General features: G+C 37.5%; 1 protein-coding gene across 2 annotated transcripts; it reads left to right on the top strand.

Moving 5' to 3' along the window:
• Window positions 1-6111: 6111 nt before the first annotated feature.
• eno1b (enolase 1b, (alpha)) lies at window positions 6112-13331 on the top strand. 2 transcript variants are annotated; one of them, XM_040052193.1, is made up of 13 exons: window positions 6171-6236; window positions 7556-7704; window positions 7834-7928; window positions 8106-8201; window positions 8746-8804; window positions 8910-8979; window positions 9760-9893; window positions 10019-10241; window positions 10391-10588; window positions 11027-11228; window positions 11809-11917; window positions 12231-12289; window positions 13070-13331. In XM_040052193.1, the coding sequence occupies exons 3-13, from the start codon at window positions 7844-7846 to the stop codon at window positions 13137-13139; spliced, it is 1305 nt and encodes a 434-aa protein (XP_039908127.1). In that variant the 5' UTR covers window positions 6171-6236; window positions 7556-7704; window positions 7834-7843; the 3' UTR covers window positions 13140-13331. The 2 variants fall into 2 exon arrangements, with proteins under 2 accessions (XP_039908126.1, XP_039908127.1); XM_040052192.1 differs by lacking the exon at window positions 7556-7704 and having other exon boundaries at window positions 6112-6236.
• Window positions 13332-13371: the final 40 nt, after the last annotated feature.

Raw genomic sequence — 13371 nt, forward strand, 5'->3', positions numbered from 1 at the left:
TTTGGTTTTTTACAGTAGCTTCTCTCACGTTAAGGTCAACCTTCCCTTAAACCGCCTTACTGACTGCCTCGCACACACAGATGCTTTTAAACAGCCATTGAGCAAGACTTCTGTACTGACAGAGCTGCTGTATGTAGCTAAGTTAATCATTTTAAAGAGGTGCTGAATCCATGCAACAAATGTGGTTTCAATGGATGAAACGGCTGCTGAAATGAGGTCTCACCTCTCGCTTGTGAAGTGATCTCGGCTGACTGTAACAGATTAGTTTGTAAATCCATCAGATAACCTTTGTGAAAGTTAAAAGCTATCCCTCTGAATTCTGTGGAAAAAAAAAAAAAAAAGTAGAATCCATTATAGCGCACTATTGGACTGATTGTATTTCCAGATACAATATTTTGTGTTTCATCAAAATGTGGCTGTGTGCTGTTTATTTTTTGATCCTTTATTATATTTATTTATTTTTTAAGTCTTTCAGCTGCTCCCTTGGCACAAGTAGCCCTGCATATTTGTCTTACACCAGATGACCATCCCAGCCACGCAACACAAATTTGATTTATGTCTCCTGCTGGAATTGAACCAGCAACCTTTGTTTGCTTGGTAAATATGTAAACAGCTACACAGCTACTGTTTCACTTCAAGTTTTACTGAAAGATGACCTAATTTCCTTTGAACTGTTTCACTGTAGATTTTGATTGGCTGTATTAGATGGAAATACTTGAGGAAATCAAAAAGCAATATTATAATATTGCTTTATAATAATTATAATATAATGGGGCTTCATCTGAAGATTATCTGTACAAGATGGGAAAATTGTGAAATGTTTTGAAAATCAGGTGCACTATTTAGATAAAGGTATTAGGCCACACCTCCTGATCTTTCAGTTCAGGTGTTGGCCCATTCTGTTGTTGCAGGTCTATGGAAATCAAGCACCTATCCATGCAATCTGCCTTTATTCATTTTTGTAAAAGAATAGGTCTCTAAAGAGCAAAGTTGCAACAAGTCAGCCATGAACAACTGAAGTGGTGTTATTACAAAGTTTAACAGTTTATGAACCACAGTAAATAACCCATGAAGTGACAGACCATGTATGGGCATGTGCTGAGACGCACAGTGCCTAAAAGGATGTAAATATGTAAAAATTGTGCATGTTTCTGTTCTGTGTCTTGTGTACTGTTTGTTTTTATATGTGTCTTTCTTGCAGCTGTTACATCCAAATTTTCCCTTGTGGGACATTTAAAGGATTATTCTATTCTTCTATTCTATTACCTTGGCCTCCAGTAACACTGTGAGGAACCCTGGAGTCATTTTTGACCAGGATATGTTCTTCAATGCACATATTAAACAAATATGTAGGACTGCTTTTTCCATTTAAGTAACTTCTCTAAAATTAGAAATATCCTGTCTCAGAGTGATGCTGAAAAACTAGTTCATCCATTCATTACTTCCAGGCTGGACTACTGTAATTCATTATTATCAGGATGTCCTAAAAACTCGCTGAAAAGCCTTCAGCTAATCCAAAATGTTGCAGCAAGAGTGCTGACAGGGACTAGAAAGAGAGAGATTTCTCCTGTATTGACTTCCTTTCATTTTCCTCCCTGTTAAATCCAGAATTGAATTCAAAATCCTGCTCCTCAGGTCTTAAATAATCAGGCCCCATCTTATCTTAATGGCCTTATAGTACCATATCACCCCATTCACTCTCGCACTGCAGGCTTACTTGTTGTTCCTAGAGTATTTAAAAGTAGAATGGGAGGGAGAGCCTTCAGTTTTCAGGCCCCTCTTCTGTGCAACCAGCTTCCAGTTTGGATTCGGGAGACAGACACTATCTCTACTTTCAAGATTAGGCTTAAAACTTTCCTTTTTGCTAAAGCATATAGTTAGGGCTGGACCAGGTGACCCTGAATCCTCCCTTAGTTATACTGCAGTAGGCGTAGGCTGCCATGGGACTCCCATGATACATTGAGTTTTTCTTCTTCAGTCACCTTTCTGACTAAACATGTGTTAATAGACCTCTCTGCTGAATCATACTTGTTATTAATCTCTTCTCTCTTCCACAGCATGTCTTTCATCCTGTCTTCCTTCTCTCACCCCAACCGGTCGCAGCAGATGGCCCCGCCCCTCCCTGAGCCTGGTTCTGCCGGAGGTTTCTTCCTGTTAAAAGGGAGTTTTTCCTTCCCACTGTCGCCAAAGTGCTTGCTCATAGGGGGTCATATGATTGTTGGGCTTTTCTCTGTATGTATTATTGTAGGGTTTACCATATACAATACAATATAAAGTGCCTTGACGCGACTGTTGTTGTGATTTGGCGCTATAGAAATAAAATTGAATTGAATTGAATTGAAAAGTTGTCATCGGTCTGCTGACACAATAACAGCCATGCTTGAAACTTCCTACAGCATTAACATCAGCACAAAAACTGTGCACCGGGACCTTCATGGCATGGGTTTCCATTTTTGTCCATGTAGTGTATGTGATTAAATTCACTTACAGCTTCATTTAAACATTTTATGAAAAAACGTGTGATTGTGTTTCAGTTTTGTCTGGGTTTTTTTCCCCTGAAATATTAAAGTTTTCCTTCTGTTGCTGAGTTTTACACCTGAGGTTCGTTGTAGTTGTCAATTGCAAAATTAACTGCACAGCACACAATACAAAAACCATTCCCTTACTTCCTCTATGAAAGCCTATGCATGTTAACGGAGGTCCATATTGACAGAGCTGTGAGTTAACACCAGTGTTGGTCAAGTTACTCAAAAAAAGTAATCAGTAATTAGATTACTTCCCCAAAAAAGTAATCCCGTTACTTTACTGATTACTTATTTTCAAAAGTAATTAATTACTTATTTACTTATTTACTTAGTTACTTTTTAAAAACACGATTTACAACCTGAATAGGTGATAAAGCGATAGATCTTTCAGCCCAATTCTACTTTTTCTGCATAATCCATCATACAAAATGTAATCAAATGGAAAAGTCTCTTTTTTTAAACTTGTTTTATCAGTTTTAATCTTTTAACTTTATGCATCAAGCAAAAATTAAATTATATGCAACATTCTCTGACTGGAAGAAATTAGTTTAACATTTAAACCTATTTTCTGCACATTCCAGCACATAAAATAAATTATTTTTTGTGTTTACACTCACTCTTTCAAATAGATGCAAGTAAAACACAGCAGAAAATAAATAAAATCGAAGACTAGCGGTCCTGTTACTCTATTTTCACCTGTAAAGCAGGAGTGGGGTAGGCGGAGGTGTGCAAGTTTCTCTGTGAATTTCCTGTTACGTCGTTGCGCACTCGGAGCTTGTTTAGGGGTTTTTTTCGCTGTAAAAAGAAGTTTTCTTCCCACGCACAACGGACGCTAATGTTTTTGTCACTTTTTATGGAATCAAACTCAAAGTAAGGTCAGTACTTCCACGCTTTAAACGCTGCACGCTCATACTCTCTCCTGCACTCGATATATTATCCATTGTTGATCTGCACACAGCTGTTGTCACAAACGTCGCACTTGCTTACGTCACTGTCATGAGACATTCTCGCAAAAAAATCACGGTTTTAGTAACGCAGTAATGCAGCGTTCCTACGGGAAAGTAACGGTAATCTAATTACCGTTTTTGCAATAGTAATCCCTTACTTTACTTGTTACTTGAAAAAAGTAATCAGATTACAGTAACTGCCCATCTCTGGTTAACACTGATGTTAGTTACTCAAGTTAAACATTAAATACCAAAATTCTGACTGACTGATCACAGACCTATGGGCTGCAGTATCTTCCTCCCTCAGCCTACATTTATCTGGGGGGCTTTCTACAAGACTTGGGAATTTGGCTGCAAGGATTTGCTGACATGCAGCCAAACAAGGAGTATGAGGTTGAATACTGATGTTTAGGAGCATGCTGGTGTTCCAGTTTATCCAAAAGATGTTGCTGGGGTTGTGTCAAGACTTTATGCAAGCACTTTCTTCTGCACCAGAACAGTGACACTTGTTATCTTGGATTGAAACCTGGAATGTAAGGGTATATTGTATAAAACACCAGTAATTCTCAGTTTTATTATATTGTAAAAGGAACATTGTGATCTGCAACTTACTATAAGGGTTTAAAAAAAGAAGAAGAAATAAAGCCAAAAGACTGAATGCTGGTTTAACTCACTGGGTTGAGTAAACCAGCACCCAGTATGAGGCACCCCTGGAATTTCTTCCAGCAGCTATCCTGTTGCAATAAAGGCTAAAAACCCAAAGAATATATATAAAAAGGTTGAAGACAGAAAAAGTTGAAGACAAAAGCTACTGTCCCTGGCTGCCATGTGTCTTGAGGTATCAGAGTGGATAGAGACCTTAAGCATCCTCAGTAATTCTGTCTGCAAAAGAAAGTGCCTCACTGACCACGTGATATATCACACACCATATCACCCTGATCCAAACAAGGATGGTGGAGACAATATAATGAACAAATATAAAAATACGATGCTCTACAGTAAAGACTAAAAGTATAAACATTTGGGTTTTTTTTGTGTTAAATCACTTATTACATTTTGTAATATATATATATATATATATATATATATATATATATATATATATATATATATTCCTTTTAAATCACTGAGAAAGCATTAAAAAAAAACATACTAGAAACATACTAGCACAAGAAAGATTAAGATTACCAGCTGATAAAGATGATATTCGTCATTCCACATTTCATTTTTTCAAATGTAGCATACGGTTGTTCTTGTTTGCTGGTGATGGTGCAGTAAAGAAGAAGAAGAAGCTGGGATAGATTTAAAAATCTCAGAAGGCAGGGTCAGTTTAGATGTACAAAAAGAAAAGCTGCTAGGGGAAACCTAGAGTCTAACTGGATTAGGATGCAAAAGCAGCTAAGACCCCAGTTCAAGTCCCAGCCAGCCAGCTGGGCCTTTGCCACATGCCATTCCTCTGCTGTCTTTGCCAGCGTTTCCTGTCTGTCTTTAAAAACAAAAAACTGACTGCCATTATCAAGTATTGTGAAATCTTATAAAGAAAATGCAGATTGTTTTGTCAAAAAGGGAACAGGAAACATGACAAATTTACTAGTGTAAGATCCCACGTGTTATGTTTTCCGATCACAAGATTATGAGTGCTAAGTAAGAACAGCAGAGCCAAAAGTGCTTAAATGAAACTTGATATGAAAGCCTGAGGGTGCGGCATCAAGGGCGTGATGCGCAAAAGTGTCATTACACAAAAGAAGATGAACGAATAAGTAACCCGTCATTTGATCAGATTTGGGGAGAATCTGAAATAACAACAAAAACAGGTCACTAAGTGGGATCGTATGAAATACAGATGAGTGCATAACAGCTTTGCACAAAAAGGCCACTCCCATGAGGGTAGATTCATTCCATGACAGGATAAAGCAGCTTACTCTCAGAATCTTGTTTTGATTTGCAGTTACTCTTCTGTCAAAGCAGAGAACTGGACCCAAGCATCCCAGAAAAATGTGTCCTACTGCATGAACAAACTGCCACATCCCTTTTTTAGGGTCAAAGGTTTAGATTTTTCCTTTATTTTGTCACTCATCGATAAGTGTGATAATAGTATTTTTTAGATCACATCATTTTGTAACATTTTAAAGAAACATGTATTTTTTTAAAATACATAAAAGCCAGTTTAAATTGCAACTATATGCAAACAGTAAATGGTAAATGGACTGGTTCTTATATAGAACTTTTCTACCCTGATAGAGAACTCAAACAATACGCCTCATTCACCCATTCAGACACACTGATACAAGCAGTTTGTATGCGTTTGTATCCAAAAGTCGGGTGGCGCAAATGCAAGAAATGCCACACAGTTGTTTAAAATTTACAGATCTATTATATTGCTTACCATAACAAATGATGAATTGACTTCTTTAACCAGAAATTACATTTAAAAACAACAACAATGATAACAATTTGACAACAATTTAGACTGAAAATTTCAAATTTGGATTCATTGCTCCATAAAACTTGTTGCAACTGATTTTCAGTCCAGATAGATAGAATGGTTCCTGTTAAAAGTCTGCAACACAGACATTTTTACCTACAAGATTTACACAGGCTACTGTAGAAGCTGATGGGGTTGTAGTTCACATTGGAAACTGTAGGGGCAGCAGCACGCACATAGGCACTATTCTTCTTCTTCGTCTCTTCTCGCTCCCACTGTACCCGGTAGTTTTTCTCTTGCTCTCCCACAGACTCAAAGTTTTCTGCATCTGTTGTCAAGGTAATTATTTCTGGGCCACGATTAATTAATGTAATTGGCCGTTTTGGTAGGTTTTGTTTAATAGTTCGTTTTCTCTGTAAAGTTTAGCTAGCTGATATTTGTCAACCATCCCCATCAGCAGCGCTGCTGCTACGATCGAGGTCCGTATATTAAAAAAAAGTCATTCATACACTCTGCGTTTAGTTTACATTTATGTGTTTATCTTTAACTGAGGGTTTGTATCTTCCCATTCAACCACCTTTACTTGCTCAGTTTTTAATTCCAGAATGCCAACTTTTAAGCTTAAGCTCAGATTTCCTTGAGTATGTGTCCCTTTACAATCATTATATTTTGCATTAATAGAAGTCATGTAAGAAAAGATGTTAAAATGTAAAAGATTTATATATTCACGCTAATTAAATATCAATATTCTTTGCCAAAAAAGATCAAATATAGTGTTTATAGCTTTTTTAAAAATATTTCTCTATAAAATGGTGGAAGTGATTTATTTGGAGCATGCTTGGACACACGGTACATAAGATAAAAACGGCTTTGTGCAATTCTAATGAGCTTGAAAGTCAATATTTGGTATGACCACCTTTATTCTTCATTATTTTTCATGAAGTCTGCAGAGGTTCTTAGTCATCCAGGTCATGGAGCAGTTTATTAAGCAAATCAGATAATGCAAATCCATTAGGAAGTCTTTATCAGACCCTGCTGGATAAGCCTTTAGATCGATGCTTTATGCTTCAATGAATGAATTTTCAAGCCTCAGAGCATGATTTTGAAATTCTGCTACACTTTTGAAATTGCATATTCCTGAAGACACTGCGGCAGATATTTGACTTACAAAGATTTAAGTGTGTCTCTAGATATTGCTATTTGAAGATGAATCCACAAAAAACAACTTAAAAACCCATCTCATCAGGAATAACTGGCAGTGGCAGATCAGTGGGCATAGATACCCTGTTATCCTAAGGCACAGACAGCAAGAACGGAGGACTTCTCAGAGTTGCCGCTTCTGTTCCTACTAAGAGAATTGGATAATATTGGGGAGCTAAAACAGAAATTGCTGTTTCTCTAATGTTTTGTTGATGTTTTGGTGTTTTCTGTTTTTCTTTACTGAGTTTCTAGTAATCCTCATTATGTTTTGGCTTATTTATCTGTTAAGCAAATGGAAAAGATTACTGAACATGTCTATGTGGCTAGTATTGGCACAAAAAAGGAGTCAGTGTAATCACGATAGCATTGTTACTCTTCATGAAAACCTTGAAATCCCTCACGTTTTTCTGCATCAACACAAACAAACTGTAACTGGAAGCTCAACCTTGCTGTGACAGACGCAACCATTTCCAGCTGCCATGTGATTAATCAGATGAGGAGGCCTAATCCAATTAGCATACTAGCATGCATGTTGGCGCTCTTAAGCTTGCAGCTAGGTCAGGATATTTTTGTTTGAGAGCTTCGCAGAGGGGAGAGGGTGAAAGAGGTACGGGAGACATGTTTTAATAATTCAAATAGAAACCTACATATTATTTTTTGTTGTATGTTTATTACATTTACAACAGCTTTTATTTTTTGTCCGATATTAACAAGTGCAGCTCTGTTTCTTCTCAAGGTCCTGCACCATGTCCATCGTTAAGATCCACGCCAGAGAGATCTTCGACTCTCGTGGAAACCCCACGGTAGAGGTTGACCTTTACACTGACAAGGGTAGGCCTAAATGTGCCTTCTGGGCCAGTTTTTGTTTTTTGTAGTTAAAATAGTGTTCATTACCTAAATTGTCCTTAAGATGTGGTTATCTATGCACGTTTTGTTTTGTTTGTTTTATTATTATTTAGCCATTTTTTATTCTTCTGTCATGCTTCTGTTTGCATGTACCTTTCCCAGGCTTGTTTAGGGCCGCTGTACCAAGCGGGGCATCTACAGGAATCTATGAAGCCTTGGAGCTCAGGGACAACGACAAGTCTCGCTACCTGGGGAAAGGTTTGTAAATATTTCCTTTATTTAATTTCATGAAATTGTTGAAACATGTTTGTTTTTTTTGGTTTTTAATAAAGAAGCTTTATTACTTAAAGTATAATTCATTTTTTAAGAAAAATACTTTAAATATTGACTTCTTTTTTTGTATTTCTTTTTTGTCTTTCTATGAGTTATCACAACTCGCCATTTTCTCTCTCTTGTTCTCTTTGCCAGATATAAAAGGGTTAGTGAGTTCCCATTGCCTGTCCTTCTAATTTGAAATAAAAATGTGTCCATCTAATAGTCGATCAGTGTGCATGGTGGGCTGTCTGTAAAGCATGCTGTCATTTCAGTATTGATGATTTGCATGTTGATTTTAAAATAGCCACTAAAACACTGACTATGGGAAATAACAGAGTTAATTACGCAAACATCTCTTTCTTTGTGTCAAAGTATGAATTTTAGAATCAAAAGTTGCACGTTCTGCTAAATCTATGGCTTTAATATTGAGATTGCAAGGGTTGCCCATAATATTTAGAAAAAATAATCTCTAATGTGTCCTTCACAGGAGTCTCACAGGCTGTAGAGCACATTAATTCAACCATTGCTCCTGCACTTGTTGGCCAAGTAAGATCATTTAGTGTCTGCATTTTCTAATATGTATGCTAAGTAACCTTTGGAAGGGTTTCCATCGATGATGAAATGCTAATGTGAATCTTACTGTCTGCTCAGGATGTGTCTGTGGTTGAGCAAGAGAGAATTGACCAGATGATGATTGACCTGGATGGCACAGAGAACAAATGTAAGTGACAGAAGCATCTGTACTATTATGTACACTACAGCATAGTCTTCATAAATGTCTGCTTGATGACAGATTTCTCATACCTTTAATGGTGATGTTAAACAAATGAAGCATCTAATCAGCAGAATTGCAAAACTGTTCCAATGAGAACAGTTTTGTTTTCTTCTAGTTACACTAAAAGGTTTTCAAATGCTGTGTTTAAGATGGAGTAGTGAGTGAATGTGCAGTCTTTGTCCCCTCAGTCCAAAATTACATTAAAAATAACCTTTTATTTTAACCTGTTATCAGTCGTGTTTAAAGAAAGGTGCCCATAAAAGGTTAATGCAACAGCGGTTTAAGACCTTTGCAAATGACCACTGGATAGGAGGATTATGTAGCGAGCATAGAATGGAAATATCCTTTATTGTCCCCCACTGAGGAAATTCAGTAATGGTAGGTTTATTCTTCCCCTCATGCATCGTGTTATAGCTGCGACACAGAAACTGGAAATCATCCTTCTCCCGACGTCACCAGATGCTCCGCAACACTTATTAAAATGTAGTATACCCATCTTATGATGTCCTCTGCTCTGGCTACTGGCATTCTGCAGTCCTAGGGGCTAGGAAAAGGAACTTGGGGTGTGAAACACAGCAACAATTTAAAAAAAAAAAAAACGACGACCAAAAGTTTGCACTAAATAGGATCTGAAGAGGCTGTTTGCATGCTGTTATGAAAAAACAGTGACATTTTTCGACATTATGTTTTTTTTGTTTTTTTTTTTTGTTCATTTACAACTAACAGCCAAGTTTGGAGCAAACGCCATCCTAGGTGTGTCTCTGGCTGTTTGCAAAGCTGGTGCAGCAGAGAAAGAAGTCCCCTTGTATCGCCATATTGCTGACCTCGCAGAAAACCCAGAGGTCATCTTGCCTGTGCCGGTGAGACTTTGTTTATCTGATGGCACGCATAAATTTGCTGGCCTGTCTTCATTCAGTTGACCTTTCAGTAAACCTCTTATTATAATTCTAACATGCCTTATTTTTCCATTCTCTGCATTCATCAGGCCTTCAATGTGATCAACGGCGGCTCTCATGCAGGCAACAAGCTTGCCATGCAGGAGTTCATGATCCTGCCCATCGGGGCTAGCACCTTCAAAGAAGCCATGCGCATTGGAGCTGAGGTTTACCACAATCTCAAGAGTGTCATCAAGAAGAAATATGGCCAGGATGCCACTAATGTGGGTGACGAAGGTGGCTTTGCTCCAAATATTCTGGAAAATCAGGAAGGTAAACGTTTGTGCTAAGGATGTATTTCTGTTGTGTCTTATTAAATATATAATGTCGTGTAAAAGAAGCTACACACAAGTTATACGGGAATATTCTTTCAGTAACAAATAATGAACACGTTTGTTCATATGTGATGTTTAACCTTGCAGCTCTGGAGTTGCTGAAGGAGGCCATTGCTAAAGCAGGGTACACAGATGAGGTTGTGATTGGCATGGATGTAGCAGCATCTGAATTCTACAGGGATGGAAAATATGACCTGGATTTCAAGTCACCTGATGACCCGAGTCGTTACATCACACCCGACGAGTTGGCTGATCTCTACATGAGCTTCGTGAAGGATTATCCAGGTAAAATCCCGAAACTGTCTGTTTTTTGCAAATAATCAGAGTTGTAAGTAGTCATTTTAAAGTAAACATGGTTTTTGCTTCTATAATTAGCACAACAGTTTTCAGATGAACTCAAATAATTAGTTTTTTTTCCTAATGATCAGTTAAATGTGGATTTGATACATTTGCATTGACTGAATGTGCCATTTGTATACAGCAGCAATGGTTGCTGGATGTTGGCCTCTTTATTACTACTTAAAGATTCCAATAAAATCAATTAACTTAATAACTTAAAGCTACATTTCCAATATTCCTCTATTGAATGTAATTGCAGAAGTGCAACAATCAGATTGTGTTGTTGGTGTTTCTTGTCTTGTAGGACTTCTTTTAATAAGTCTTGGACTTATTAGGTTTTAAAGTATCTCAAGTCATAGTAATGTTGTTTAACTGTCCTTCCAGTGGTGTCCATTGAGGATCCATTTGACCAGGATGACTGGGCAGCCTGGACCAACTTCACTGGCAGCACAGACATCCAGGTTGTTGGCGATGATCTGACTGTGACTAACCCTAATCGCATCAGCAAGGCTGTGGAGGAGAAGGCCTGCAACTGTCTGCTGCTTAAAGTCAATCAGATTGGCACAGTTACTGAATCCATGAGGGCGTAAGTGAACCTTTGAAACTCATACAAATGTTTATATAAGTATTAGATTTTAAGGTGTGGGTGACGTGACTGTAATGTTGCTTGAGTTGAGGACAGCTTTATATGTCACTTTACAAAAAATGTTTCGCTTCATTTTGCGTGAAATATGTATCATGATCACTTTGTCGGTACAGCAAAGTGTATAAAATAATTTCTTTGTTTAAGTAAGTAGGACAAGCTTTCGTGACCTGGTTCTATGGGTTTCTCTCTCTCTTCAGCATACATGTGTTTATGCCCTTGGTTACTATAAGTAACTGTAAGTACTGTAAGTGTAATCAAATCTTCCCAACATGTTTCCTTTCATGGAAACCCTAAAAGTCTTGCCCAAATATCCCAACTAAGCTTTAATCTGGTGACAGTGCTGATGATGCTACAAGCTAATGCTAACCAGAGCAATCGAATGATAACGTCATTGGTAGACCTTAAAATGCAAAGAAGAGAGGAGGGAAGAAGAAAGTGAAAAGAGTGAGAAAAGAATCATGAATTGTTGGAATTGCATCATCCATGTAGAATTTAAGGAAAATGTCGTTGCTCTCTGCAGGTGTAAGATGGCCCAGCAGAACGGCTGGGGTGTGATGGTGAGCCATCGCTCTGGTGAAACCGAAGACACCTTCATTGCAGATTTGGTGGTCGGCTTATGCACCGGACAGGTAATACTTGATGTAAAGGTTTGACTTTTTAGAACATAAAATGACACTTCTTTGTCTAGAATCCAAATGCCTTATCGTATCTTTGAGAAGGGGATGGGTGTTCCTAAACTGGATGTGGATTTTAGATAGATGACGTGCTTGCAGTGTATAGAATAAAGCACTGTATGAATGTATGGTTAAATCTGACTTTAAAGCACTTTGAGAAGAGTAGAAAAGCAGTATATAAATGAAAGTCAATCCTAATTATTATAATAATACAACTTGAACAAATGTATTATAAATGCTAAAATAAACAATGCTTTGACACACTCAGATCAAGACCGGGGCTCCTTGCCGCTCTGAGCGTTTGGCCAAATACAACCAGATTCTCAGGTGAGCTTTACTCAACTCACAAGTTTTATCATGCTTCTCTGAAATGAGCATAAAAAGTGTAAAACATGAACAAGTGCTTTAACCTCCTAAGACCTGAACTCTTTCATGGCATGCATTTTTAATTCCTCTTTGCTATTTGAGTTGTTTGGGACCTGATTAATGTAAAAACAAAGGATTACGTGTTTGTTTTTCATTTGTTTTTACATGATTTTTGTTTCTGAGAAAAATGAGATCCACATATGAGGACATTTGCTTTATACTGCCACTGTTCGATCAAAATTTAATGTCCTTGTAAGTGGATATTAGGCCCTTGTAGAGCAAAATGTAGTATTTTGGTCTAGACAACCCAAAATATGATGTCCACATATGTGGATCCCAGGTCCTAGGAGGTTAAACCTGGATTCTATCTTAAGGCCAGCAGGTGGCGCTAGTTGTGGCTGCAAAAAATATTTCTGCTCCCGTAGAAGTCTATGGGAAAATGGCTTTAGTGTGTTTACAGAAGTCAGTGTTTTGACCTCTATAAACATCTTTCTGCTGAGTTTATGCATTCAGTCACTTGTCTTGGGTCATTATTTGTGATATGAACCAGCACACTCACTGGCCAATGAGCATGCAGCTTAAAAGTGAGACCCACCCATCGTCATCACAACGGCTTTTTGCAGTCAAGATGGCAACAGTAAATTTAAAAGTTAATTGAAAGTAAATTTTGTATCAAATGTTAAGTGTGATGAAAAGACCTCTTACTAAATTAAAGAACTAATTTTGAGTCTCTCACTACAGAATTGAAGAGGATTTGGGAGACAAGGCTCACTTTGCTGGAAAAAACTTCAGAAAACCAGTGATAGAGTAAAGGAGTGACGACTTTACAAATATGTGCATGCACACAAATGCACAGTAACTTGTTTGCTAATAAATGAAAATACATTTCAGCAATAAGGATAAATGTAGAACTACTCACATAAAACCTCCTGTAATACTGAATAAAGAACTACCTGAAACTACTTGAACTCTGACTCTACAATAAAGTTTTCTTCCATCTTAAGTTTCTCTCTTTTTGTGGAGTAAAATAATTATTGAAATCT

This window comes from Simochromis diagramma, unplaced genomic scaffold (genome assembly GCF_900408965.1).
Source record: "Simochromis diagramma unplaced genomic scaffold, fSimDia1.1 OVJJ01000389.1, whole genome shotgun sequence".
NCBI lineage: Eukaryota > Metazoa > Chordata > Actinopteri > Cichliformes > Cichlidae > Simochromis > Simochromis diagramma.